Below are 27,881 nucleotides of genomic sequence, written 5' to 3' on the forward strand. Positions count from 1 at the left end.
TGATACAAATGGGTCCAGTAATTCTTTAACAAGTACAGATAATATCAAATATTTCCTTGTTTTGTGGTCCTATGTGACCTTCTGTTACCTTGTGTAAAGAATCTTATTTTAAATTAGAGAGGGTGAGAGAGGGTCACTCATGTTTTCATCATTCACATACTAGATTGCTGAAGATTGTTGTACATTTGTCTGAACTAGACTTTTCGTTATCCAGGTGAAAGGTGGTCCAAAGTGCAGCTGCCAGAATCCTGACAGGAATGTGTAAATACTGTATGAGCATGGACCCTACAGACCAGTACCAGTCTAGTACCACAGCCTGGTACTAGACTGGTACTTTCAAGTCTTTTAGTGTCACCCATAAATGTTAGACAGATGTCTCACTCTTCTTTTGTCTCCATCTATTTTCGAAACTAAATTCTTTCATTTGTTGTTAATGATTTTTTAAAATTCATTTATGCAGTCATCTGGGAAACATTGCAATATATTTGATCTTTCAGTGTTTCCGCTTTATTTTCAAAGATGCCATTGTCATTTTTATTAATGTTTGTCAAATAAAGGGAATTTTTATTCACACATAGCTCTGTATTTTCTTAAATATTTCCATACAATTTTAATCTGTCCATTGTCATTTTAAACTTTGATCAGATGCTGACATTTAAAAAAAAGTTTATGCAATACAACCAGTCTTCATTTTATAATTTTCATCACAGACACGTCCAACATCATGTGTAAGAAAAATAAAGAAGCCCAAAGAAGAGAAGCCTGTCACTTTTAACACTTGGGATTATTTAGTTTGTAATCGGTTTAGATGTGTTTTAACAGATGGATGGTGGTGGCCTAATCTATCATACCTAAAATAGAACGACAAATGTAAATTTGATATACAGTATGGGTCTATGTGTGCTCATCTGGGTGGTCTCTTGATCAAACCTCTCTATTATCACAATTTGAGTCTAACTCAACTCTACAAGGACTAGAACTAGATTTGACCAGATTAAATTTGCTTTATCATGACTCTGACCTCTGCACGACTGTGAGGATGACTCACCAGAATCACCTGATCTCTCACCTACCTTTAATCTACTGTTATCTGTCATCTGCCAGTAACCTGATATCAAACACGAGAAAACCATTTAAATTATTTTAAATGTCAGATAGAATTAAAGTTTAACAGATGAACTGAGTAATTTGTGTGTTTTACTCTTCGCTCTTCCTGACTTTAGTCTGTGGGATGTGTTAGTTTTCTCAACAGTAACTGTGGTTGTGTGGAAAGTAGGAAAATTTGAAGAATGGACATAATATTTAAGTTGTTTAATCTTTTAGGACACTGTGCTTGCGGAGAGAACTGATAAGCAGTAAAACCAAATAAGCGTTTAAATGAACCTCTCGTACTATTTGAACGTCATGTTTACATTTTATTCTGTTCATGCAAATTATCCAAATTTTAATTAAGGTAGTCAAGAATCTCAATTTATTGGTTCATTTCTAACAAATTAAAAATAATTTATAATTTTAGGAGAGTAATGACATGTATTTGTGAAGGGAAAACACCTCAAAAGGAGTTCTTTACACCTCTGGTGAGTGTTTTTGTCCTTGAACGTCGAACGACTGTTTGAGATGCTATGCTGCCACCTAGTGTTCACACGGGGAACACCACGTCAATTCACCTCGAGCGATGGTTGGTTGTTTAGTACATTATTTGCAAATTAGAGATTGTGTGACTTTCAAACATATCGTTATAAAACGAGTTTCTGTAGTAAAGCATGGCTACACTTGGTCATACTGAAGACTGGTAGGGATATTACTTGTAATCTTACATCATCCTTTCATTCATCAGTTGTTTTTCAGTCGCTCAGGCATGAGGCCAGACAACATTAACATGGTTTTAATCGTCACATCTCTTCAGGGCAAGTATTGGGATCATTTCATTAGTGATTTAAACGTGTGATCTTCATTTCATGAAATAAAAAGGAACAGAGCATATTGTACATTGTTTTATTGATCCGTTTCCATGACCACAGAAGAATAACACGGTTGACATGTAGGCGGTGACAAACTCAGTGGTGTCTGGTTGTAGTCATAATATAGTTACAAACGACTAAGCATGAGGAAACAATAAGGTCCACGGGCATATTTACAGTCATTCTTTCTGAGACGCTCCCACAGACATGCGCCAGATAAAACGCTACGACACAACACAACCTGATCTTTCTTTTTACAGTTGACAACGTCATTGCATCATCCATGAAACCCAACGTGACTCTATTCCATTAAATTTGTATCCTTTGAAATGTACAGTGCAAATTTAATAATAGAGTGAGGTGTTCCAAAACAGAGGAATTCAAAGTATTTTATACTAATAATAAAAAAAAACACTCCAGTCTAAATGTCAATAAGCTTAACCGCGGACTGCAATCAGTGGTATAGATGAAGTAGGCAGGTATTTATATTTTAAATTAATTTTATACTCATGAAAAGAGGAGGCAAGGAGAGTGGACACGAATATTTGGTCTACTTATTTGTTATTTCATCTTTTCCAACTTTCTTAACATTCCACTTCACGAAAAAAGGCAGAGATGAAGAGAGCAAACGAGGAAAACCCGAACTGCCCTCTGTGTCCTCCAGCCGACCACTGTTAGTCCGTGTTCTACCCCCTTAGATCAGTCCAAACTGTGTCACCGTTTATTTGTTGAGCTTTTTAATCCTCTGATCAAGAGCAGCAAAGTTTTCCTCTACAGCCACAAGGTTTTCCTTCATCGTCTGCTGGACCTGGAGAAAGGGTGAAAATAAATACATGAAGTGAGAGGGGAGAAAAGAGGAAGTAGAAATGAAGAAAAAGTTGGAAATGTTCTCTAGAGAGATGAACTAATGACACAAAGAGGCTTGGGTGGAGACGAGTGATCATGATTTGTGGAAAATGGAATATTCTACTGTCCAGCTGTTGGATAGCGAACAATTTGAAATTGTTCTTTAAGGCAGTGATGAGCATTTTAACATGGGAGACAGAATTTCTGTCAAATTTATGTATGCTTTATTTATCACATGGGGATAAAAAAAAAAGGTGGAAAAACAGACACACTGCTTTGCCAGAGGCCTTAAAATGTGAATGAGTGGAGGTAAAGGTTGAGTTTGAGCCCAGGAGGCTTCAGAGAGATGAGGCTCTTTCATTTTTACACTCATCTATTCCGTGCATGAACAGACTAAGTTAAACTCAACTGGTTGAGTTTGTGAAGTCCTTTTTCCCTCCTAGTCCAGCACATAATCTTATTTTATTTTCAACAATCCCTTCTGGACAAAATCCCAGCAGGGTTTCCCTAGGAATCTAGCTTCTAACAAACTGTAGCTCAGTCTGCGTCTATAGAGACCAGCACCTGTCAACAGCCGGTGCTGGTCTCAACAGCAACAGCAGACGGTTCATCGTTCAGCTCAACATGTTCATCTACTGTTCCTGTGGTTGTAGGAGCTCGTGCAAAAAGTGAATATTTAAGTGGGTAAAATCAGTCAAGTTCCACAGCTCACAGGTATAAAGAGCGTTTTCTGCCTACCTGTGCCAGCAGAGTGTTATTGTCCTTCAGAGAGTTGTTGATCATCTGCTGTGTGGTGTCTAGGTGGGTCAGCAGCTGACCGAACTGCATGGCTGTGAGGTTGGATGAGGAGGGAGAAGCAAACAGAGGGGGCAGTAGATAAGATTGAGTATGGGTTGTCACGTTTATAAATTTGGAGTTAAAAAAAAAACGATAAAAATGCAGTGCTCCGGGCCAAAGCGACGGGAGGAAAGACAAATAGGGGAATGTGACCTGAAACAAATTACTGATGATTAGGGAATATTTTCTTATAGTTGTTTGCCTTCATCTACAAAGAATCATCAGGAGATAAAAAGTCTACCCATATTGAGCTAAAAACACTTAAGCTGCAGACTGTGACAGATTGGTGCAAAGACTCCTGATGACAAATGACCTCCTTCAGCTCTCAGAAAAAAAATGATCAGTACCATCTATTCATTCCAAGGCTCTGGTTTTCTGTACCAAATAATAAAAAGATAATAATATGATATATAAAACATTAATATCAGACTTCATACGAAAGATATGAAAACAAATGTCTTGGTATTATAAACCAAGCGCACCCATCACACAGTTCTCTCACCAGCAGGCAGCGCATCCCAGTCTGACATAGAACTGGCGTTGGCGTCTTTGGCGAGGAACGTGAATGATGAATAAATATATAAACTTTGACTCATAAAGAAACAGATGAACAAATATCCAATTGTTAAGCATGTTTATCAACGCGTCTTCGACGTGGCGCTGTTATATGTGAGAAAATAGTCGGTTTTAACTCCGTCCATTCTGTGTGTACATGTAGACACAGGTCACACACACTGAATTCACAGAGGTTATCGTCACAGGGAGACGCCCCTCGGATAGAAAAAGTTTCGGTTACAGCGTCCACACGACAACACAGACCTGGCGTTTTCAACAAACTCCCCTTTGGCCAGCGTTATCATCCCGGATATCTACGTTGTCATGTGGATGAAAGGCGTAACCACAACAAAAGGCCCGCTGCCTGATGCCTTACGCATATCGTTCACGTGATTCCTTTTGGTTGGGCGCCGTAATTGTTTGGGCGCCATGATTGGTCGGGTGCTTGATTGACAGGTAGTGGGTGGAGATAAAATGTGACACCGTTGAGGTTTTCAAGTGAGCTTATTCAAATATATAGGTGGGGAGATAACAGCATTTATTCCTCCCTGGTGGGGGGGCGTAACAGTACAGATGGATTTATTCTAATTTTATGAGAGGCTCCATTTCAGTCATATTTTGGACTTCTAATAGAAACGCGTGGTGCTGGGGGGTCACACCGTCATTCTGAACAACAGTTCCACTTCCTTTCCATCCTTTATCTCACTGAAAGTGTTTTCAGAAAATACTAAAACCTGAGTTACTTTCCAGCGGTACTCTGTTCTCTAGTTTCATCCTACATAATTTGAATCTTTAATGCCACTCCCCATCCCCCACTAACCTACATACATCCTCTCCTTGAACTCTCATGGGTGTCATTTCAAGGTTCTTACCCCACAGAAAACAACAGACCATAAATTATCCAGTTTTTACTCTTATTATGCTGGCTGGGAGGAAATTTGGCCACAAGCATCATTAGAAACATGAACTTAGGACCAGTAAACACATCTTTCTGACTGTTAAGGCCCATAAAAATACAATTTCATACTTTTATTTGAGGATACAAAAATTGAAATACTGCCAACCACCAGCTGCTGATTTGTTTTTTACCTTGTTCATGCAACTCCTTTACAGCAACAAGCCTCTGCACCACTTGAGGTGTGGAAGTGGACATGGCGTCCCACTTCTGAACCACATCATAAAGCTGCGACACCTGGCAAGAAAAACACATACGAGCATGTTTCAAGCCTCCAGCCGAACAATATGTTTATTTCACAAAGGGTTACTCATTCATCCTTTGTTTCATGATGCAATAATTAATGTACTCTAAATACAACATTAATACATGATTTTCATGATACTGTAAATGATAGAAAATGCTACAATTCTGTCCACACAGCTGTCATTGTCATCAGTCCATACAGATTGACATTTGTTCTTTCCAGGTCCATCTGTATTTTATTGCTATAGATGTTTGCTCTGTAATTGTGGGTACAGCTAATTTAATGCTTAAAATACAAAAGTATGACATTGATGATATTATCGAAACACATGCTGCCCTCCGCTGGCCATTCAAGAATACAGCACTTCAAGACATGAAGGTTGTGATTACACAGCAGAAATTAACCTGATAAAAAATGTTTCCCGCTGAGACAATATCGACAAACACAAAGAGCTCTTTAGTAAATACTAAAATCAAACATGATGCCGCTCTTACCTTTCTCTGCTGCCACTTCTTGTTGATAGTAAATATTTTCAGAATTAAAAATCTTAAAAGGTCGGACTAAAAAATGAAATTCCAGGTGGAATGTGGAGACGCTACCTGGAATGTGGGAGCGTCTCCACATTCCAGGTGGACAGTCTGAAAGGAACTGAGATGATTACAACACAGTGATGGATGCAGAGATCACAAACCTTATTTTGTGTATCTGCATCCTCGATTGCTGCTTTGTGTTTAGCAATCTCATTCATCTTCCCAAGGACACTCTAAAAGAGGGAGGAAATATTTATTGTGAAAGACAAGCAGCATCTTAGAGTCATTCAGATGCAGCACAATAAAAACAAGAACTAAGGTTAATGTATTTCTATTAGCTGGCTATGTTACACTTAATGAAGAAAATACAGTTTCAAAAGTTATCGTCACAAATGACAAGCAGAGGCTGGGATCTTGAAGAAAATATTCCTTATTTAGATTTTTTTTTTTTAACTTTGTTTCTCAAGATAAAACATGTCAACTTTTTTATGTGCTGGGTTTCGGTGGGCCTTATTCACAAATACAAGAAGGTTTCAGCTTTCGTTTACATCAAATGCTGATAATTGTTGAGTTACATCACCTGCAGTCTGGCCTCCACTTGATCTAGAGTAGCAGAATCCAATGCATTGACCCTGGCCTGGAGAAGCTCAATGGTGTCCTATATGAACACAAACCAAACACACACTCAAGGCAATGAGTTGAAGTTCTCTAACTGTGCATCAGATACACAACATGTGTTCAAACAGTTGTTAGAATGATGACAAAACCCACACAGTGTGTTCCGACAGAAGGAAGCTGACTTACCATCAAACTGACCCCTTGTATGCCAGAACTCAGAGGTCCCTGCAACATAACCACCCAAACAGGAAGTACAGCTCAGAAAGACAAAATGAAATCCCTTGCACAAATCAAGTCGAAGATCTGAGTCTTCTGAGAAAATGTCTGTGTGTGTGTGTGTGTGTGTGTACCTGCTTGTCTGATCCTGAGCCAACAGCAATCTCCATCTCAGCGAGACGCTTCTCCAGTTCTGCCATCTACATGGAGGAAACCAGGTGACACAGATGACAGAACACACAAAGGTGACCACTGCATCATTCATTCACACCCCTCCCTTTTCTACCTTGGCAGACTCATTGAATTTTTCCTGCTCTGGTCTGCTGTGCAGCTCATAGAGGACAACTCCATCTGGGCCTTTTGCTGAAGCCGTTCGCTTTCCATCTGTGGCAGCACTGACATGGCTGCTCTTGGCCACCTCCAGCTGGGTGAGCAGGCGTCTGCAGGCAGAAAGGAAAATAAGACCAAAAGTGATTTTATACTAAATAGTGCTATCAGCATCAGTTAGCATTGCTTGATGCCCATTTAAACACCACACTAGATGTTAATGCCAGCATGTTAGGCCTGTGTAAAAAGGTCTCCAGACAGTCTGATTGCCTTCTGTTTCTTGTACATAATCAGCATTCCATTCCAGTACGCTTTTATTCTCTAAATGCTTTCTACCACTCTTTCCAGTTTTTCTTTGCGAAATTATCCCTTCATCAGTTCTTGTGATTCCCTAAAAGGTGGAACTGAAATCAGCTATATTTACGTGAGCGACTGATAGTGGCCCTACTGCCTTGAACTTATTACTCTCTGATGCCTCATAGTGCATACGGATTTTGCACCAAGCCCCAGAAAAATGAATTCTACTGCCCTTCTTTCCCCCCACTAATAATCCCTCTCGTTCTTCAAACCACACTTTTGCCTCTCCCATTCCTTCATCCTTTCCCTGCCCACTAGCTCTTCAATCTGTTTGAGTTTCCACATGCTTTTCCTCTTGCTTTATATGAACTGTCCCACCACCATCCTCTCGGCTCACCGGGCCAGCGCTCCATCTGGGTCGGCCAGGTTAATGTGTGCCTGGGGTCCCAGCAGCGAGTCCAGGTGGGCGGAGACCAGTAGCTGTTTGAGCTGGGCTGCCTGCTGGGCCAGTACGACCGGGGTCAGGCGCTCCTCTGCATTGCTTTCTTTTGTAGCAGCCTGTAAGCAGAGGAACAAATGATTTCAACGATTTCTTTTATTAAATTGTGAGGATAAATCCATAGAGATTAATTTAAAAGCAATTAGATTAATTTATAAAATCCAACTAGTTCCAACCAACAAGTTCATGTGTTTCTACTCAGACATGTTCTTTTTCAAATACACTCAAGTGTTGCCCTTCACGCTTGATTAATCCAATAATTGGAGGTATCAGCTGCTAAATTATTTTGACCCACAGACCCCATAAGAGTTCTGCTAAAAATCATTCATAATAACAGAACACAGCTCGTGATCAATCAAGTCACATACAAGCACATCAAGTCATAGATACTCCAGACCCCTGCATTATAATTTAACACAATAGCATTATGCTAACTATTGAAATGAGACGCAACAATGATCCGTTATATATGGATTAACTAAACGTGAGGACTTGTAAGTATCATTTCAGCTTTATGTCAGTTTTTCCAGAGGGCTTTCAGAAGTGTAGAATTCAAGGGTTTAGCAGAGAGCAGCTTCAGCCAGTCATTCTGCACATGCTGCCTGTCTGAACTGAAACCCATGGATAGCACAATTAAATCTGATTCACAGGCCAAATTAGAATCTGATGCTGAACTGGCCCTGCTTTGTGTGTATCCCACTTAAGGTTTCATTAGTCTACTTTTTATTGTCTTTTGTGCATCCAACAACCAATTAATCCCACAGCTCTATTGAAACTAAAATAATTTAACTACAGATTTCACATCTCTGCATAAATTTATGATGAGATGGGAACAAAGAGGAAAATCCAAGTGAATCCAAGTGCAGACAGCAGGGTAAAGGCTGGACAGTCCACCAGCTCTTGCCAAATCCAGCTTGGCATAAAGATAAGTGTGTCTGCAGATGTCGGGGTCAGTTCACCTGGATGGTGTCCACTTCCTGGGTGAGTTCCTGGATCTCATTCAGCAGGCGCTGGTACTTCTGCTGAGGAGTCTCTTTCACGCCACAACCCTCTCCGAGCTAAATAAAGATGACAGAGCAGAAACGCTGCATGAATATTACACAACAGCAAAGCGAGTCAAATCCAGAGAGAGCAGCAAAGAAACAAATAATCCTGCAACGGTGCCAAACTCAAACATACAGAGCGAGTAAAATTAAGATCTGACAGTGGTTTTATCCTCTAACAACTTTGAAAAAATGAATTTCTGCTGAACAGATGTACTCACAATTTCAAATTCTCCTGATTCATAGCCCACTCTTCTGCTTTTACTGATTCTGTCTGAGAAGTCTGTAAAAGGGAGACAGAGTTAGAAAAGTTGAAAAGGCAAATTGGTTGCTGGTGTAGTGTCTGCAAAGGAATAAAATTCAAAGTTTGAGAGTAAAATTCAGAGTTTGAGAGTAAAGGGGAAAAATAAGGATGCATTTATGATCAACTGAAGAATAACTCTAGCTTCTGTGCTTCGTCAGCCTGGTATCAAACAGCACTCTTATTTTGTCACACATAGTCATTCTTGTATGGTTATTTTGGTGAAAATAAGGCAAAACAGTGTATTCAATAATGCATTATTCGACAATCTAATATTTATAATTTCAAAATAACAAAGTAATAATGTGCAATATTTTTCCGTTTTGAAGTAATCTGCATAATTCTGGTTTAACATTCAATAAGGTGTTTTTGTAAATTGTATCCTAAAAAAAGATGTTTCTGACTACATTAACTTCCTCAGAAACGATGAGGGAAACACACTCAGATGCCAGCTAATGAGGTCCACCTAGTTAAACTCAATGTTTCTGATCCAACAGTCTTTCAAAGGCCCACACGTGAACGAAAGATAGAATGTCCTATTTCTACTGCAGCTGTAGAAATAGGACATTGGCTGGAGTGTTGATATTGGCTGGTCATGGCCAATGTCAACACTCCAGTTTATGGTGCTGCTGAACAGTATTTTCTTACACTGCTATACAGATATATAATCAATAAAAGTGAGCTAAATAATGGAAACTCACAATTCATAAGCTGGTTAACATTATGTCAGGATATAAGGATAGAAGTGATGAACTGAACACAAACTGACCGAGTCCCTTGGTGGTGACGTGTTTGTCTTTGAACTTGTCATAGGCTGCATTGGGATTGACGACAATCCTCTCCACGCTGTCACTGCAAAGCTCTTCCTGTCATTGCAACACCAGGGAATAAAGTTGAATGAACATAAATGGATAAAAATCATAAAGGGCATGGAAAACTTCACAGATGGCAAAGATTTAAAAATGAGCCTTGGCCGACTGAATCGGTGTACCCAAAGTTTTGACAGAATGGTAATGACTGATAGGTATTCTATGCTTGATCACTACTCCCAATATTATTTTAAAAGATCATGAATTATGCTGTTAAGGCAACTTTTTTGAATTTGTATTCTTCAGAAAGCCACAGGAAAAATGACCCAAGAAAATCAGCCATTTTACAGTCATAATGTGCGGCTTTTTTAAGGAGATCTAGCTTTTTCCCATCATACTGTGAAGAATCAGCAGGCAAGTGATAAATGCTCAAAATCATTTCACGTGCATAGTTTAAATTCAGACCTGACTGTTGATGCTTTGGTAACTCATTACATATATGGTACATGTAAAAATAAAAAAGGGAGACCTGATCATTTCCTTTACTACGTGAAGGGGATTTGATCAGTGATTATGGGAAGCACATATTGATCAAAAGTTGCAAAAGATCAATTATGAACTAGAGGCTTTGATGGAGATGGACCCCCCACCGACAAAAACAGACATATAACATAGGTCCAAGCTTGCACACAGACCCGGGCCAAGGAAACACGCAGTTACACACAGTTACACTAATGCAGTGAAGAGGAGTGATGAGGAGGGGGGTTAGTCAGGCTCTTACCAGCTCCTTGGTTTTCCAAAGAGAGTTAGAGAAAAGTAATGGAAGAGCAGACAAAAAAATAAGGGGGGGAGAGAGAGAGAAACAACACAGATTAATATGGTTATCACATGCCATGCACACATTGGGAAAAACATTGGCAAGGGTCAGGAAAGATTAGAAAGAAAGCAGTGTTCTGGGACTGCTGCTATAAAGCCTGGAGACACACTGATCAGATGCTGACATCTCCAGTTCTTTCTTTCTTCTCCCGTTCAGGGTGGTAAGATGCTCCCCGAACACCAACAGGTCACTTCCTCTTCTGATACCGTAGTGGACTTTATAAAGCAGTGAGGCGTATGCTCTCATGGAGGGTGTCTCATTATTCTGTGTGTGCAGGTCTATCAGTCGGACTGAAGGTTAAAAGTCGCTTCAAGGCATCTATAGGATGTTGAAGAACTTAAGACTGGAAATTCTTAATGAAAGTTCTGCTGCAGAAACACGTCTCATAATTATTATTTTAGACAGGATGAGCTATTTCTTGGGCATATAGTTCATCCAAATTTAATCTGCTAGTATAAACCAAATTTTCTAATGAAGTTTGAGGTGGGCCCCCTATAAATTGTGCCATGATTTTTGTTCATTGATCCAAGACGGTGTTCTTAGATCTCAATGACATTTAGTGATGACTAATTTTGATCATTGTGACCTAAGGCTGGTCAAAGGGAGGACAGTGTCAGACATTTTTAATTCTTGCCATGAACTCATCTGCTGCTGCTGATTTATAAAATAACTTAAGGGTGTTACATCATGCTTCAAAATCAGGGGAACAAAAAAAATGTTATAGGTATAAAAAAATTAATATTTTCTTTCCTTTTTAATGTGCATCCTGAAGAAGAAGTCACTGAAAACGTACCGACACATTCTTGTTCTTTTATTAATTACAATATCACAATGAGTAGCTTTGCACTGAAACTCTGATTGGACATCAGAGTATTAACAGTTTCGGTACTTTACCACACCCCCCCCCCCACTGTCCAGAAAAAGTTACGACACTTGAAATTGTTTGAGAAAACATAACCAAAATATCAGTTCAACATGGATCAGTCATGTTTGGCTAAAATCCACATGGCATCAATATTGGTGTAGATACGAATCTGATGCACCTCATGAAATTAGCTTGCAATTACAAGACTTTAAGTACAAACTTTGTATGTAACAGACATTAGTCAAATGTGGAGGGAAATATGTATCTTTGTGGAATGGAAGTCAAGGTGGAAATATTGTGGAACCACAATAAAACTTGAACCAATCAACTGCATTGATAAAAAGTATTTTTTTTTCTCTCTGTATTTTCAAAAAATAAGAGTAAAGTTGCATTTTCCCTCCATCTAAAATTACATTACAACATGAATTGATTTCTCAAAAACATATTGTTATTTTGTAAGTGTGACACTAAACATGTGGACATCTCCAAGTTGTTATGACACACTGTTCAGGAGACCTTAGAAAATGAAGTGTAGTTGGTGAAAATGCTGTGGATAACCAAGAAGCAGCTCTTGAAGACAGACTAAGATAGGGGAAGCACTAAAACAAAATTCTTTCTCCTGTAAGCATTTCACAAGTACAGAAACAAATACTTGAGCCTTTACTGCTTTGTTAAAGCATCACTGGGTAAGAGCGGGAATTAAAGTGCTTCTGAAAACCCATTAACACCATAACAACACTCATACAATAGCTTAAATACGTAACACAAACAGGAGGAAAAGAATCATTTTCTTGCACTTCAACAATCAAAAAAGTGATTAATTAAAGCACTCCATCCATCATTTTGTACTTTCATCATCCCAGTCAATAAAAGGTAGGAAAGGTGGATATGAGATTTCAAATCATGCACAAAAAGCATGGCATTAAGCTCACTGAGATCATAATACATGCCTTACTTGTACAAACTAGGGTCCAAGGAGGGGTGGGGGAAGAGTCAAAAAAGGTCAAGGGTATGGGAAGAATGAGTGAGGAAACATGGAAGGGAAAATGTCAATTAGGTTCCTCTGAGGTTGTCAGTAAACCATGTAAACAGTTTTAAAAGCAATGTATGCCCAGAATCCCTCATCAGTTGACAGAGAGTGTTCTAGCGTCTACATTTAAAATAGGCTGTGGTATTATGACCCACAAACTCCTGACAACTTCTGAAGACTGCAGCAAGATGATGGTGAAAGTAGGCATTTCAGAGTGAGACAAAACTATGAGAATATATCTTAAGCCATCCACCAGTTTTCTAACATATGATGCTTGAGAGGGCTTTGCTTTCTTTACCTAACTTTTCTTGTTGCAAAAAACAAGCAGACAAAACCACTATAAGCAATATAAGAATGATTTGTTAACCAATAACCTGAACGGTCAACTTAGCTCTGTGATTTAGCAAACTAAAAAAATCTTTGGATGTATACTCTTAATGTCTGAATAAAGCTTTGCTTTATATTTATGTAATAATAATGAAAGGGCTTCTTTATCAAGCTACAAGATGATGACAAAATCTATTTAGAGCAAATAACTAACCACAATGCATATTTTTTTCTACATGTCTACCAGTTTGCAAAGTAGGATCACATGTCATCATATTCATATTGAACTTGATCAAATCACATTTTAAGCCACATTCCTGTAATATCTATTTATTCGAGGTATGGATTATGACGACGACTGAAATTATTGATCGTAAACCATTTGTTAGCTAGAAACATTAGCTTCACATTCAGCCAGCAAGCTACTTTTACTAAACGGACACAGCCCGGGTAGCGTTCTACCAAACGTCCACTCACCGACTCAAACTGAGCCTGATCGTCTTCCGGGAGGTCTCCGGTCTCGTACACGTCGGGTTCGTTGAAGGCCTGTTTGAATAATAAGGAAAACAATACATCATACAGTTATTGTCATTAGCTTGGCCAACGCCCCGTCCCATCAACAACTCTTACTTTAGTGCGTCTGTATCACGCCACACAATATTGCATGACGAGTTTGCACATAAAAATCTACCATTACATGATTAAGATGTATAGTAAATGTAAACAACATATAACCTACAGGGATAATGGGAATATGAGCTAACTTAGCTGTCAGAGCTTGGTGCTAGCATGACCAAATGACAATTTAGCTAGTCTGTCTGCTAGCGTTAGGTTAGCCACTTACAATTCCTGGAAGGTTTGCGTATTTAGGATCAGCCATTGTCCACGGGAAGCAAAGACTTGATAAAAAATTACAATTGTATAAAACAAATGTTTTTAAATCGTGTATGTTACCGATGAACCCAATCAAATTATATCAAATGCTTAACGGAAGATGAACGACCAACGTCCTGCCAGCCGGCGACGGTTTTCAGGCTAGTGTATTCACTAGCTTGAGTTGACAGCGTGTGCGTTGGGTTTTGTTAAACGAGCACACGAGAGGGCGGTGCTGTGCATGCTTCATCAACGAAAGATAGTTGACCGGCCTACCTAAACCATTAAAACAAACATTCCTCTAAGAGTGGAGCATCGTTTTACGCATGCGTGCCGATGCACCAATACGACTGTATGGCCTCATTTTCGTCGTTTTAGATTTTTGTTTGATATTCTTAACAAACAGTTTTTGTACTCGTAGTTATGTTTTTAACAACCAATTTATAAATAGTACCAACATTATTCTCGTCCGTTTTATTAAAGGGTATGATGAGGTTGAAGTGCAGCAAATGCGTCGCAGAGTGGCGCTAAAGGGACGCGCGAACACCTTCAGCGGTAAACTGTGTTGAATTTTTTTCAATTTGTCAAAAGTGGAAAATAAGTTTTGAAGTACTTCCAGACATGACTACAACATTAATCCAAGTGGTAATTCATGTTCATAATGTTGATGACATTTAATTTCACCACTGTAAGTAATTTGGATGCGGTGAGACAACAGCTGCTCCCACAAACTACAAACAAGCTTGTTCGCTATTATAAGATTTATTTTAATGTCTTTGATTTGTAGATCAACACGACAGATTTAATCTGTACCAAGCAGCAACGAGGTATCCATCCAGCTTGGCATCCAAACGCTGGTGGTGGTGGAGGAGGATTCTGATGATGGAGAAGTTGATGAATCTTTGGAGAAGGGGCGGTGATTTGAAGGTAGAAGATGTGCAGCCGCTTTGAGCCACTGACTTCAGGCTAACACACATGCCTGGACTCCCCCTAATCGTCAAAAAAAGAGACAATTTTAGAAAATAAATTTCAAAGAGAGTCTTTTTTTAAGTGCAAATTTCACCAATTTGTTGGTAAAGAAGAATCGGATAAAGAATGTCACAAAGGGTTCCTTCTCATGTTGTCCTCTTCTCAGTCATATTGCTGGTGTGATTGAGATAAAAAAGGGGCATTCAGGAGGAGCCAGACGAGGGCTGGAAGGAATGAGCTTGAGGGAAGAAAAGTATAAGCAATAAGCCCAATTTAAAATCTGCATTTTCCTCCTAAATTTCTCAATTCGCCATTTCAGGGTCAGAGTAAAAATAGCCCTGGTGGAGACACAGCTCCATCACATCTGCTCCTTTGTCCTGTGTAGTTTGTCACCGACAGCATGAAAAAAGGTTTTGGGGAAGGGCAGGGGTTACGCTCATTCACAAATGTAACTAAATCTGAGTCAGATTATGTTGTATCAGAAGCTCCTCAGCAAAATCCGCAGTTTGTTTTCTTGTGTATCTTTGCCTGTTAAAGAAGAAGAAAGTCCACTTTATTATCCCCAAGGGGAAAATTATTTTTTATTACTCAGCTATACATGCATTCAATGTTGTGTACAGGCCCCTGAAACAAACACACAACACACCAGGCATGCAATTAGTACAACAAACAGTACAGGGGGAGGGAGAGTGATGGACAGCAACTTCATGGTGCGCCCAAGTGAGCAGCTTGTAAGGGGGATGACACCTTGCTCAAGGGCGCCTCGGCAGGGGCCGGGAGGTGAGCTTACAACTCCCACTGTCAGCTAATACTCCGGATGACTGGCCGGAAGAGGGAATCGAACTGCTGATCTCTGATCACAGGACGCCCGCTCTACTGAGCCACTGCGACGCTGCAGGAAAAAAACCTGCAGGAGCGATACGATCCACCTTTAAATCTCATTTGAAATTCAACATTCTCTGTCCTAAACATGCAGTGACTGTTTTTTATGTATTGAATTGTTGAGTTGTGCCTAGTGTCTTCTTTTTTCTATTCCTCTGTCTGGAATCAAGTACATAAATGTTTTTTTTTTCTTCCAAAAATATGTTCCCAATTCATCACCTATAATTTGTTACACAAAGATCTGTCTGTGTTTGCAGTTTCTGGATCTTTCCAAGTTTCTGATTGGTTGGCTGTGGCCATCTGTTTTTTTGGGAGTCTTCCTTTACAAAAAATAACACACAAACAAAAGGCCATTTAAAGCACAAATGAATTTAAAGAACACAGATTACCTACTTGAAATTTTTCTCGTTTTGTTTAACCAAAAAGATCACGGTATGCCAAGGAAACATCAATATTCATATTTAAGTCCTAAATCCAGTAATGTTTTCTGTTTAATGTCAAAACAACTCCTGTGTTCATTTAGAATTGCATTATCTATACAAAAGTATATATTTTTCACATTTTATTGAACTTGTTATGATTTTTGAATGTTTGCATTTTCTGCATTTCCATGTTAATCACATAATTTATGCAATATGAATTAATATCTGTTATTCTTTTATAGCATATCTGCTATTTTTCTATATACCATTAATTCTGGATTAACGCTTCCTTCAGTTTTCCATCAGCATCATCTGTTGTTTCCAGACTTTTAATATCCTCTTCATATCTGATGTCGGTTGTGTTAAGGTCTCCCTCCAGACTCTCTCAGTGACCTACTTTGAAATGCTCACAATGTTCCTTGCATATCGATCCCTGGACTTACTTCCAAACCATTTTAAATGACAAAAGAAAAATATAGCAGCAATCAAATTAATTCTTAGAAGGCTCCTTGATTTTTCAACTCTTACCACCTGGTAACACATTTCCTTAGTCAAATCTTTAGTGAAATGACTCTTGTTTTGCTCTGTTAGCTCATTTGTGGGCTCAGCCACCTGTAAGTCCACTATAGACCACATTCAGAGAGCAGTGAATATATAGAACTGTTGCTGAGTTGTGGTAATGTTTCCAGCTGTGTAACAACTACCATCTGGAGAGTAGCCTCAACTCTGTTCATTACGCTGGTTATTGGAGATGTGAGTCTTGTAGGAAACTAAACAACTGTCATATATTTACAATTTGATTAAGCTTTGTTTTGAGAATTTATTTTCATTCCACATTTGTCTTTTACCCCAGTAGCCTCTAACATTTATCATTTCATTGAAAGAATGATGAAACCTTCAGAATTCCTTGAGAAAAGTGGAACTTTTTGTCAAATCACATTTATTACAGATTCCACGATGCGCTGGCAACGTGGCCGTAGTGTCTCCCTCCCTCATGCTTGTAGTCTGCTGGGAAACGTTCCAGCAACCTCAGGAGGAAGCAGATCCTAAATGAATTAAATGAATGAATGAATTATTACAATGCGATTTGTTGTTATTATGTATGCTGAATTAATTTTATGTGAATGACGCTGATGCGCTTCCCAGTAATCAAAAGTCCAACATGCCACTTTATGTTTGAGTTCAGCGTTCAAAAAACTGTTAATGCTTCTGGGCAGAAACCGGCCGACATTGGTTCCTATAGCTGAGCCCCATTTATTCCCAAGAGACCCAGTAGATCATGTGTGTGTAAGGGGGACAACCTTATCAATAATTTCAAAAAATATGAAACCATAGACAGGTTTTGACAGAGTTTTCTTACAGGTAGCCTATAGTCTACATTACTGGCTCTAATTTTCAACCTCACACAAATTGTCATCAGTCTCAGTGTTGGTGAATGTCCCCATGAACATAAATACATTGTGTGTTCATTCCCTACTCAGAAGTTTACAGAAATCTGGATTTAAAGAAGGAGAAAACGCTACAGATGACGCAACAAAATGGAAGCAGAAAAGGCTCATAGGGTCTACCATTAATCTAAAAAAGAACAAGGCCCATTGATTGCTTATTTTTGTTGATTGCTTATTTTTCTTGATTACCCCCCACACACACGCACACATTTTTTCTTGTTTTTTGACGATTACACCGTGATTATAATAGCCGTCGAAATATGTGTTTATAATACAGCACGGGATACATCATGGTAAAATATTCCAGCCTTGCTTAATTTTGAGATGTGACCTTGTTATATCATTTTTTGCTTTATGCTATTCATACTCATCATAATACGAAAGTATTTACTTTTAACTTAATTTGTGAATTCTCTTACTTTATTGTGTTGTTGTATTTGGAGAGAAGGACCATGTCTAAAGTTAAGGCTATCATGAACAACACCTGCCACCCCCTACACACCACCTTCTCCCAGCAGAGAAGCACCTTCAGCGACAGACTGCTGTCACACAGCGCCTCCACAGAGAGGTTGAGGTCCTCCTTCGTGCCCCGTGCCATCAGGGGGTACAATGACTCTCTCAGGAGGAGAACGGGGGAGGTGGCGAGGTCAGCATGCGGTTGAATGGATTTAATTTAATTTAATTTTATACTGTTTATATTTTTTAATTTTATACTGTTTATATTTTAATTTTATACTGTTTATATTTTAATTTTATACTGTTTATATTTTAGTTATAGTTTAGTATATAAGTCCTGTTAGTGCTGCATGTGTCTGTTAGTGTAGTGTATGCCTTGCGGTATGTCCTGTGATGTCAGTGTTTCTTTTTCTCCTGGTGTTTATCCAGTATTATTCATTATGTAATGCCTGAGCAGTGGATATATACAATTTCCTCCAGGATTAATAAAGTATCTATCTATCTATCTATCTATCTATCTATCTATCTATCTATCTATCTATCTATCTATCTATCTATCTATCTATCTATCTATCTATCTATCTATCTATCTATCTATCTATCTATCTATCTATCTATCTATCTATCTATCTAGTATATTCTGCAGAAACTTCTGACAAAATGCATAGCCTACTTAAGGAATACTCATCATGGGGGTAAATAAGTAAATTATGAACCACGGTTGTGGAGAGTTCAGGTATTAATAGAAGAGCATTTATAGAAAGGTACAGCTGAACCCTATGGTATTAGAGCTTGACCCCGTGTGACTCAAGGTCAAGATATCAGGAGATTTTCTTCATCGTCTTTCAATCTGACTTTTAATCCTTTTCTCTGAGGTCTCAACTTGATGAATGTGATGCCGCATTGCTGGAGTACCTCTTTAATTCCCAGGACACATATTACTGAGCCTGTGGTTCCCACGATTCTCCCCAGCTTGTCATGCAAAATAGCATTGCCATGACGACCAGTATGGTGCAGAACTGGTAAAAAAATAAATAAAAATGCTCTCCTCATAAAGTAACGGCCACAGTAAATATAATACCCGTTCAGGATGTGAGGATTTCTGTGCAACTGAAAACGAACGACAAGAACTTTTCTGTAGGGGTCGGTGTTTGGGTGTTTGGGTAATCCAGAGTGGCATCTCTCGTCCCTACTCCTCGGTCGCCGTGCCCAGTGGTGCTGATGAGAGTCAATACTTTTTCAGGCCCCGCCCCCAGTGAGAGAGCAGGGGTGGCAGTGATGCAAGGCATGCTTCTGAGCAGCCTGCATCTGATCCAGACCCATCCGACCGGACCACAGTGGAATATACTCCCGTTCATAATTCCACGTCTGTTCTCCACCTCTTAACTGCACCTGAGTTTGTTTCGAAGGCATCTGAAGCAGAAGGCGTTCTCCAGCGGCTTCCTGTCCCATCCCGTTTCACGTCTCCTGAATGAATTTGGCTGTGGTCTTTCCCAAAACTCGCGGTGCCCATTCATCCAAATGCTCCATCTGCCTTTCTCGTTACGCGTGTGGGTATAGCCGACCTCTAGGTGGTTTAGAGAAAAAGATCGCAAAGGGGTAATTAATTTTTTGTCAGTTAAATACAGAAATATCTCTTTAGCTTTTGGAAGCGCGCCCACTTTTTTTTTTCCCGACCATGGCTGATGCTAACGCGGAATGCAACATCAAGGTGTTGTGTCGATTTCGTCCACTGAACAAGTCCGAAATTATTCGCGGAGATAAGTTCATCCCAATATTCCACAGAGAGGACACTGTTGTCTTCGGGGTAAGTTATTCTACACGATCCCTTCCTTGTCGTCACCTCTCCATGCAGACGATGGACGCTCGGGGTTACACTCGACGTTTGGAACAAACATCAAACGCTTGCCAAGCAGGACTGGTTATTTAAAGGTTTCTGACGGGGATCAAACAAAGTATAGCCTCTGTGCTCTGATCAGCATGTTGCATCTTTCAGGTGTGTGCTGCTGCTATTGCAATTAAAGAGGGACACAGCTTTCAGATGGCATACCTGTCATTCAGGAGCCGGAAAAAGGTAGATGACTGACGGGCTGCTCCTGTCATGCCTTTAGATTATTTTTTGTCAGAATCATTCCTTTCTTGATGAAGCTGAGTGGCTGAATTCCACAATGATGAGTTTAGGAATATAAAATGATAGTAAATCTGGACCCCACCTCTGTGATCCCTCACTATGGCTCCTTTTTCATTTGTCTGCTAAATTTTAGTGTATTCCATGACTCAGATAATGATGCAGGATTGATTGCAGATGTTGTGTTGTGCAGTCAACCTTTACAAGACGTTTGATTTCACAGGTGTGGTGCTGCGTTATCTACTATAATATCTATAAATATCTATAATTATGCTGTGTATGTTTTCTGTGTCCAGTGGATTGGTTTTAGTGTAAAATTAATATAAACTGATGGTGGCTGTAACTGTTATAAGAGCAGCAATGAAAACGAGCCAAGAAATACAATGTTCATCATTCTGAATTTGCTTAACGCAAACGGTACATACACACACACACACACACACACACATACACACACACACACACACACACATACACACACACACACACACACACACACACACACACACACACACACACACACACACACACACACTGACACATGTGCACATCATATCTGTAGTCAAATATTCTGCAGTACCTCAGTCCACAAGCTCTTGGACTAGCAATCAGAGTGTGGCCGGTTTGAGACCCGCATTAACCATGAAAAAAGAATCTGAGTGTGAACTGGCAGTGAAGAGGTGCCAGTGCTGCCGAGGGTCTCTTGAGCAAGGCACCGACCCCATAAGTTGCTCATTTGAGCACAACCTGACGTGGCTGCCTGCTGCTTTACATCTCAATATACTGTATGAACTGTAAGGGTTACAGGCTCCTTGAGTGTGTGTGTGTGTGTGTGTGTGTGTGTGTGTGTGTGTGTGTGTGTGTGTGTGTGTGTGTGTGTGTGTGTGTGTGTGTGTGTGTGTGTGTGTGTGTGTGTGTGTGTGTGTGTGTGTGTGTGTGTGTGACCAAGCCTCTACACACAAATATGCGATATAACTAGAGTGGAAAAAATTATTACCCCCAAGGGGATTAATAAAGGACGTTTCTTCTTCTTCTTCTTCTCCATAACACAGAGAGTGGGAGGAATCAGCTATCAGCTTTCTTTGGTCTAATACCCAATGCAAAAATACAAACAGTATTGTCAGGCATAGATAGACATTCTGGCACAACTGTGTTGTATATTCTGGTTGTATCAACAGGATGTCCTCCTCCAGCAGATTGAATGCACGCAACATTTTGATGCTATTTGTGGATGACAGGCTGGCATCGCAACAGCTTGAAATCATTCATTCCCTCGTCAATCTCAGCAACTTTTTTACAGTGCGTTCTGGGTGCGTTCAACGACAGCTGATGGATGAAAGATTCATTCAGTTGTTCATTCTTGTAGATTGTCAGATCTTACACCTCAGCATTAAATTCAACATTCCACTTTTGGATCCCTGTCTTAGCTTGTTTATTTGATGTCAGTGCTTCTTCTCCATTCAAACTGTATAGGAAAGGGAAGTGTCATGTGACAGCTGGAAACTATGTGTGAAGAGATAAAGTCAGCTTACTGATAACTTTCACAATAAATAGACAACTTGTCTGTGCTGTGTTGCTGTAATTCCACATCTACACATCGGTATAGGAGTAGAATAATTTAAAACAGGCGATGTGTACAAATGTAAATAATTCAAATACTTAATTTAGTCTGAAAATTCCTTTGGCTCATATTACCCTAATCACAGTCATGTGAGTATATTGATATTTCTGAATGAACGTACCTCAAAGGAGTCCTAATTTTTTACGATATGCAAATTTATGTGTATTTTCCAATTGTAGTATTTCTCTTTTAGCACTTGAATACTCTCTGAGGGAGTCGTGAAGATACAGCCCGCGAGAGTTTAATGACATGCCCGTCAGATTGTATCAGGAATTAAAATAGCAGGCCAATGGACATGAGCCCCTGCCACAGAGGGCCCAGCTCTACCCTCATATTGATGAAAAAAAATATCTCCGTGGTACCAATGACCCAATATTTGTCTAGTCCTTCAGAAGTTGTTAACTGACAGAGGCAAAGTTATGAATTATTGAATGACAGTTCAGCTGTACCTTGGTGGCAGGCAGGTGGAAACAGACTAAAGATCAGGGATGGTGTGCTGGTATGCTGTGTATATATGAAGGGAAGTCACTGTGGCCTCAAAACATTGGCAATAGCTGACATTAAGCTGAAAAACCTAGTAGTGTTTTACACCAGCATCAAACATTGGTGACTTCTGACCAAACTTCACTGAATTTTGAAGAACTGAACTCTAACGTGACAAATAAACTCAACAGAGTTTGCAGCAGAAACACAACTGGACGGTCTGATGATGTTTTCTTGTTGTTTTGGCCATAGATTGGTTGTTGATTGCGTACATAAGCAAGGCTGGAAGGACACTTAATAAAAGTGCAAAGCGAAGGTTTGATTTCCCCTTTTCAATCGAGTTTTGCCCATTTTTTTGACAACGGCATGACAGCATTTAGAAAAGTTTTCACCCCCTGCTGTTCACGAACAAATGGACGTCGCAAATATAAGTTTTCTTTTTGGCCGAAGCAGTCATTGTGTAAACGGACATACTTTTTGTATACCCCACATTCATTGGTTCTGGCTAAGGGTACTTACAGCAAACAGACTTGTAGAAGCACATCTGGATTATTGTTTCTTAAGTCCTGGGAAGTAGCAGTCCCATAGTTATAGGAGAGTGGTGTTAAGAAAAGAGGTGATGCAACACAGTGGTGTCCAAAGTCTTATTGACATTTTTTTGTTGTTGCATGCATCAAATGTCAAATACTAAATATTGATGAGTACAGTAATACCTCATTACTCGGGCCCGGTTGAAGGCTTGGAAAGGACGCAATTCTGTTGTAAACACAATTTTCCCATGATTTTACTGTTACACCTCAACTGATGGAGCAGTTTGGTGACCGTTCATCTTTAATTTGCACTTTTCACAGTAGTCAGTTGGTGGCGTATCCAGAACCGCAGAGATTTTAAAAAAATGAATGGCCAATCCCAGCAGTATGCTGGAAGGCCTGGAATGCTGCATCAATCAATGGGTTGCCGCAAACGTCCAGCTCATTGACATCCATTGAAAAGGTGTATATGAAGCTGTAGTTGAGACGATTGCGGTATGCTCGTTTACAAGAAAGTAGATGGATGGATAGATTCTGCAGTGTACTAAACACTGACTCTTATTTCATCAGCAGTGTTCTTATATATTTTATTTATTTATTTGGTTTATTTTTTTCGGACATGTTAATATAACAGACTACACTCCTTCATCACATTTACAACATCAACAACAACATCCGAAAAAAAAAAAAGGGCTGACGGGTAGAAGCCAATAGGCTTGGGAAATTCCTGTCCCCCAGAATCAACAAACACCTCTCTCATTACAATATATTATCTACAAACTCAGACATTAAATGTTTTCATCCAGTTCATCCATTGAATTTTGACAGACGTTCATACTTAAATCCACTTCCAGATATTAGTCTTTGTCCCAGATATAACCTAGACTAGTGCATAAACATGTTTATATTCTTCCTACAAACAACAAGGTTTATCAACTTCATAGATAGACAAAACAAGAAGTTGACCTTGCCAGTGTTCTCAGCAAGAATATAATGATCACATTCACCTCTTTCAGCAGACAGACCGTGTTTACCCAAGAATTAACCTGTTTGTTATGGACACTTTAACAGTTATACAGGCTATTATAATGTCAAAAGATATCAACATGCTCTTTAAAGTCTCAAACTTAATGTTACCCCTCTAAGCGGAAATCCATGTTTTTTTGTTCATTAGTCCATGTTTCTGACATTGATGATGTTGAATGGTTTTTCAACTGTTCCATGTAATACTTGAAGTGTCCAAAATTCCGTTTTGATCAAACGGCATAATCCACAAAATGATCGGTTTTCAACTCCAAACTATCTTGATCAGCAGTTCTCTGTATTAGATCTTTCATTTCTTCAGACAGTGCAGAAATGGCTGTTTTTTTGCTGTGTTGAGTTATTAGTTTTGGTCATACCTTATTGGTCGAATTTCTCCAATTCTTCCACATGTTTGATCATCATTGTTTTCATCTGCTCCGCAGACAGCCCCTTTGTTTTGATGAAGATCCTGCATTTCTTCATCCAGGTGTTGTTGATCAGCCCATTCTTTTTCAGCTGACAAGTTTTTTTACCGATATGAGCATTTGTTTTTTGGTGAGATTCTCATTGATGTATACATCTTTTCCTTTCAGTTTAGGGCCTTGTTTCAGAAGAACAATTTTTTTACTTGTGATTTAGGAATTTTATCAGCACTGTAGGTGGTCTTTTACCTCCAGATGGTAGTGGATGACATGTCTCGATCTGGTCCAGATCGATATTAATCTCCAGATCCCTCAGTTGAGAAATCACCTGTTGTTCCACTGTCTCATAGTCAGTGCTGTGTTCAGTTCCCTCTGCTCTGGCCACAGCATGTGCATAATTTCTCGGCTTAATTTTGACGCCGGTGATGATCACATCATTTATTGAATGCTTTGTTCTATTTCCTCCATTCTTTGTTGTCTTTGCTCTAGGACAACCATTCTTCGTTCTTTTTCATCTATGTCTTTCTGCATTTTCTCCATGTCATCCCTCATTTTTTGCATGCAATCTAGTACAGATTTCAGCTTTTCTTCCAACTTCTTATCATAGCCACAGCTGAACTTAATAAAGTCGCTCCTTAACTCATCCACAGTAGAGGCCACCCACTCTAGGGTTTCTTCCCAGTTTTTATTGTCATTCTCCTTCGATTTTCCTCTTCCTCTTGTCATTTTGCAGAGAATCAGTGAGTCAGTGAGAGTTAATCCAAGTATGAATTCGAGAGAGATAGCGAAAGATATCAACAAGAGATAGAAGAAAAGACGTCTGCTATCTTTGAAAAGCTGGAAGTTCTTAAACAGAATCCACCATTCATTTCCATGTGAAATGTTGAGAATGATTCTTCTGTCTCAATGTATATCAGGTAAACCTTGAGCTGTACATCCCTGTATCATCAATATCTTGTACACATGTGTTCTCCAACATGCTGCAAATCACAAATTCATTAGCTTGCTGCTCATTTCTTTACTTACCTGGTAAACATGATAACCTTTCAAGGTTGAGTGACTGTCTGACTTGAATAACTACACTCTGTCAGTCTGTTTGGGCCCAAGGTCTAGCCTTCTTGTTTGCCGTGGAATGACACAGCTGTGTCTTGCTGTCTGGAACAGTGCACTGTCACAGAGGCCAGATTGTCTCTTCTAATCTGCTGGCTCATGAAAAGATCACCATGTTGAGTCCTGCTTTTGATCCAGTTCTATGAATAAATGAAAGACCATGGCCACCACAAAAGTTCACAAGAAATAATGTGTACATATCATATACAAAAAAAGTTCTCTTGCTTCAATTTGTTTTCCAGGTTGTCTGCCGTCATCCTGAAAGATTGAGTGTATGACTGCACACGTGCAGAGTAGTTTTGTTGGCTACTTGAGACCCAATTCTATCAATCCTTTAACTTTTACATTGACCTCATTGACACTACCAAATGGAATCTCTCTCCCCCCGTTATAGTACAATGGGGATAAACTACTGTATGTTGCGATATAAGGAATCACTCCTCTGAGTCTAACTGGAATGTGCACATTAAACATTAAACTATTGATTTGCTATTTTCTGCACACCATTTGTAATTCAATTACCTTCCCCAGGTTGCCATTCTCTTGGTTGATTACTTGTTAACCACAGAATCTCCAGGTTTTTGAAAAAGGCTGTTTCATGTAGAGTTGAAAAATAGGCCTTGGGTACATCTTTAGAAACAATGAAGGATTAGAAAAATCTTGTCAAGCAGTTTCCAGAGTATTTTCAATGAATGTGATACCATTTTTATTTAGGCTTTTCTCTTTCCACTAGCGTCTTCTATGGTCACCCAAAAGCATGTTCTATGCTTAATGAAAATTAATTTGATTGTTTTCATCTGCCACAGTTTTAAAAAATCAGCCTGTAACTATAGAATGTGCTGTTTATTCATCAAAAGCTATTGTTATTTTTTGGATTTCTAGATTCTGATGGATCCTTGGCTATTTTCCTTTGAGCTGGTTCTCTCTCCTATGTTTCTAGACAGAGCACCATGATAAAGAACAGGAGGAGAAACAGCTGCTGTTGGAATAAACTGCCAACAGTGTCTGTTGGGTGCAGCATAAAGTCATCTACCTGCATTCTTTTATTTATGTTTTCATTGGAGCTGTGTCTCCTGATGCATATGTTTTTGCAAGGGCTTTTACTGCATACTAACCAAAGGACTCAAAGGTCTCCCCACTTCTCTTCATGTATGCACATTTATCTAATTCTGTCTGCAAGGTGCACATTTCTCCCATCAAACCAGTTTTCCCTTTGGATCAGACCTCATCTTCTCAATCCCATTTCTCTCTTTGTCGCTCCCTTTTTCACGGTGTAATGATCCTGCTGCTTATTTCCCCATGATTCAGCAACAATTTGGGGAGGACGTGAGCAATTAAGCCTAACTCAATTTGTCGTCTCACTAAGACCAGCAGAGGATGTGTGCTAGTTTTAATGGTGTTGAGATCAGTGAAGCTCCCATCATTTAGGAGGATAAGTATCAGTAGATCAGATGATATGTTTGGCAATGTTACTTTCATGGCTGTTGGCTGAGAGCTGAGAGAAGGTACAAAATGAAAAAACAACATCCTAAGATGAATCTTGGTATATTTTGAAAGGGGGAAAAATCAATCATTACATCAGGGACCAAAAGGACCCCATTTATCTATATGCAATCCTATAAGTGAGGGCTGCCAGTTCTTCCTCTTCTATATGACAACAATTGACATTACAGTGCATCCTCGCGTGTTTGTGCATCAAAGCTCGCGACTCCAACTCATTGTGGATTTGTGGTAGGCAGTCACGTCATACCATATGCGCATTCTACTGGTTGACAGCATCTGGAAATGAGCTCGGTTCTGTGAGTCTCGAACTTACGTGAAACACTAAAGTGATTTAAACAGTCGATAGGAGTGTGGGAAAAAGTAATACAGATAGAAAGTGGTTTTGTATCAGTATAGGGAGGGTCAGAAACGTTTAAATTACCGTATATAATAAGATAAAGAGTTTGTTGCTCTATCTCAAAATTCATTAATAGCGTGTGGTTTCTGGAACGCATTTACTGCAAAGAATGAGGGCGCACTATATTGACACCACTTTCATCAGCAGCCATATTCCATGGTGATTTGCCCTCAGTTCCTGCTGATTACCTTTATTTTTCTCCGCACACACATGTTGGGGTTAGATAAGCATGTGCCAGTTTGCTAACACTTTTTCCCTTCATGACAGAAGTAGGATGTGAATACAAGGCTTTCTGCTCTGGGGAGCGTTAATGGGCCATACTCTGCTCATTAGCCACAGTCCTGCCCATGATGCTGTCCTTTCCTCATGTCTGCCCTCTGTGTGCAGTGCATTGTAACCAAGTGCACATGTTCACACATGTGTATTCAAATGCACCCCTCAAGCAGTTGTAGCTATAAATGTCTGACAAATTAA

The 27,881-nt window shown here is 39.4% G+C and overlaps 2 protein-coding genes across 2 annotated transcripts in view; one reads left to right on the plus strand and one right to left on the minus strand.

Annotated features, from left to right (window-relative positions):
* Positions 1 to 1,987: 1,987 nt before the first annotated feature.
* dctn2 (dynactin 2 (p50)) lies at positions 1,988 to 14,202 on the minus strand. The gene is made up of 14 exons (XM_068315732.1): positions 13,985 to 14,202; positions 13,618 to 13,686; positions 10,002 to 10,098; positions 9,153 to 9,214; positions 8,848 to 8,946; positions 7,787 to 7,947; positions 7,052 to 7,205; positions 6,900 to 6,965; positions 6,736 to 6,774; positions 6,512 to 6,589; positions 6,093 to 6,164; positions 5,289 to 5,391; positions 3,546 to 3,637; positions 1,988 to 2,769 (listed from the first exon to the last, which is right to left on the minus strand). The coding sequence occupies exons 1-14, from the start codon at positions 14,018 to 14,020 to the stop codon at positions 2,683 to 2,685; spliced, it is 1,215 nt and encodes a 404-aa protein (XP_068171833.1). The 5' UTR covers positions 14,021 to 14,202; the 3' UTR covers positions 1,988 to 2,682.
* Positions 14,203 to 19,868: 5,666 nt separating this feature from the next.
* Positions 19,869 to 27,881, plus strand: part of kif5ab (kinesin family member 5A, b) — a 72,716-nt gene continuing 64,703 nt past the window's right edge. Inside the window, exon 1 of the mRNA XM_068315740.1 lies at positions 19,869 to 19,997. Within this exon, the coding sequence (XP_068171841.1) occupies positions 19,869 to 19,997 (129 nt within the window). The remainder of the gene's footprint in view (positions 19,998 to 27,881) is intronic.

Source organism: Antennarius striatus, chromosome 5 (assembly GCF_040054535.1).
Source record: "Antennarius striatus isolate MH-2024 chromosome 5, ASM4005453v1, whole genome shotgun sequence".
NCBI lineage: Eukaryota > Metazoa > Chordata > Actinopteri > Lophiiformes > Antennariidae > Antennarius > Antennarius striatus.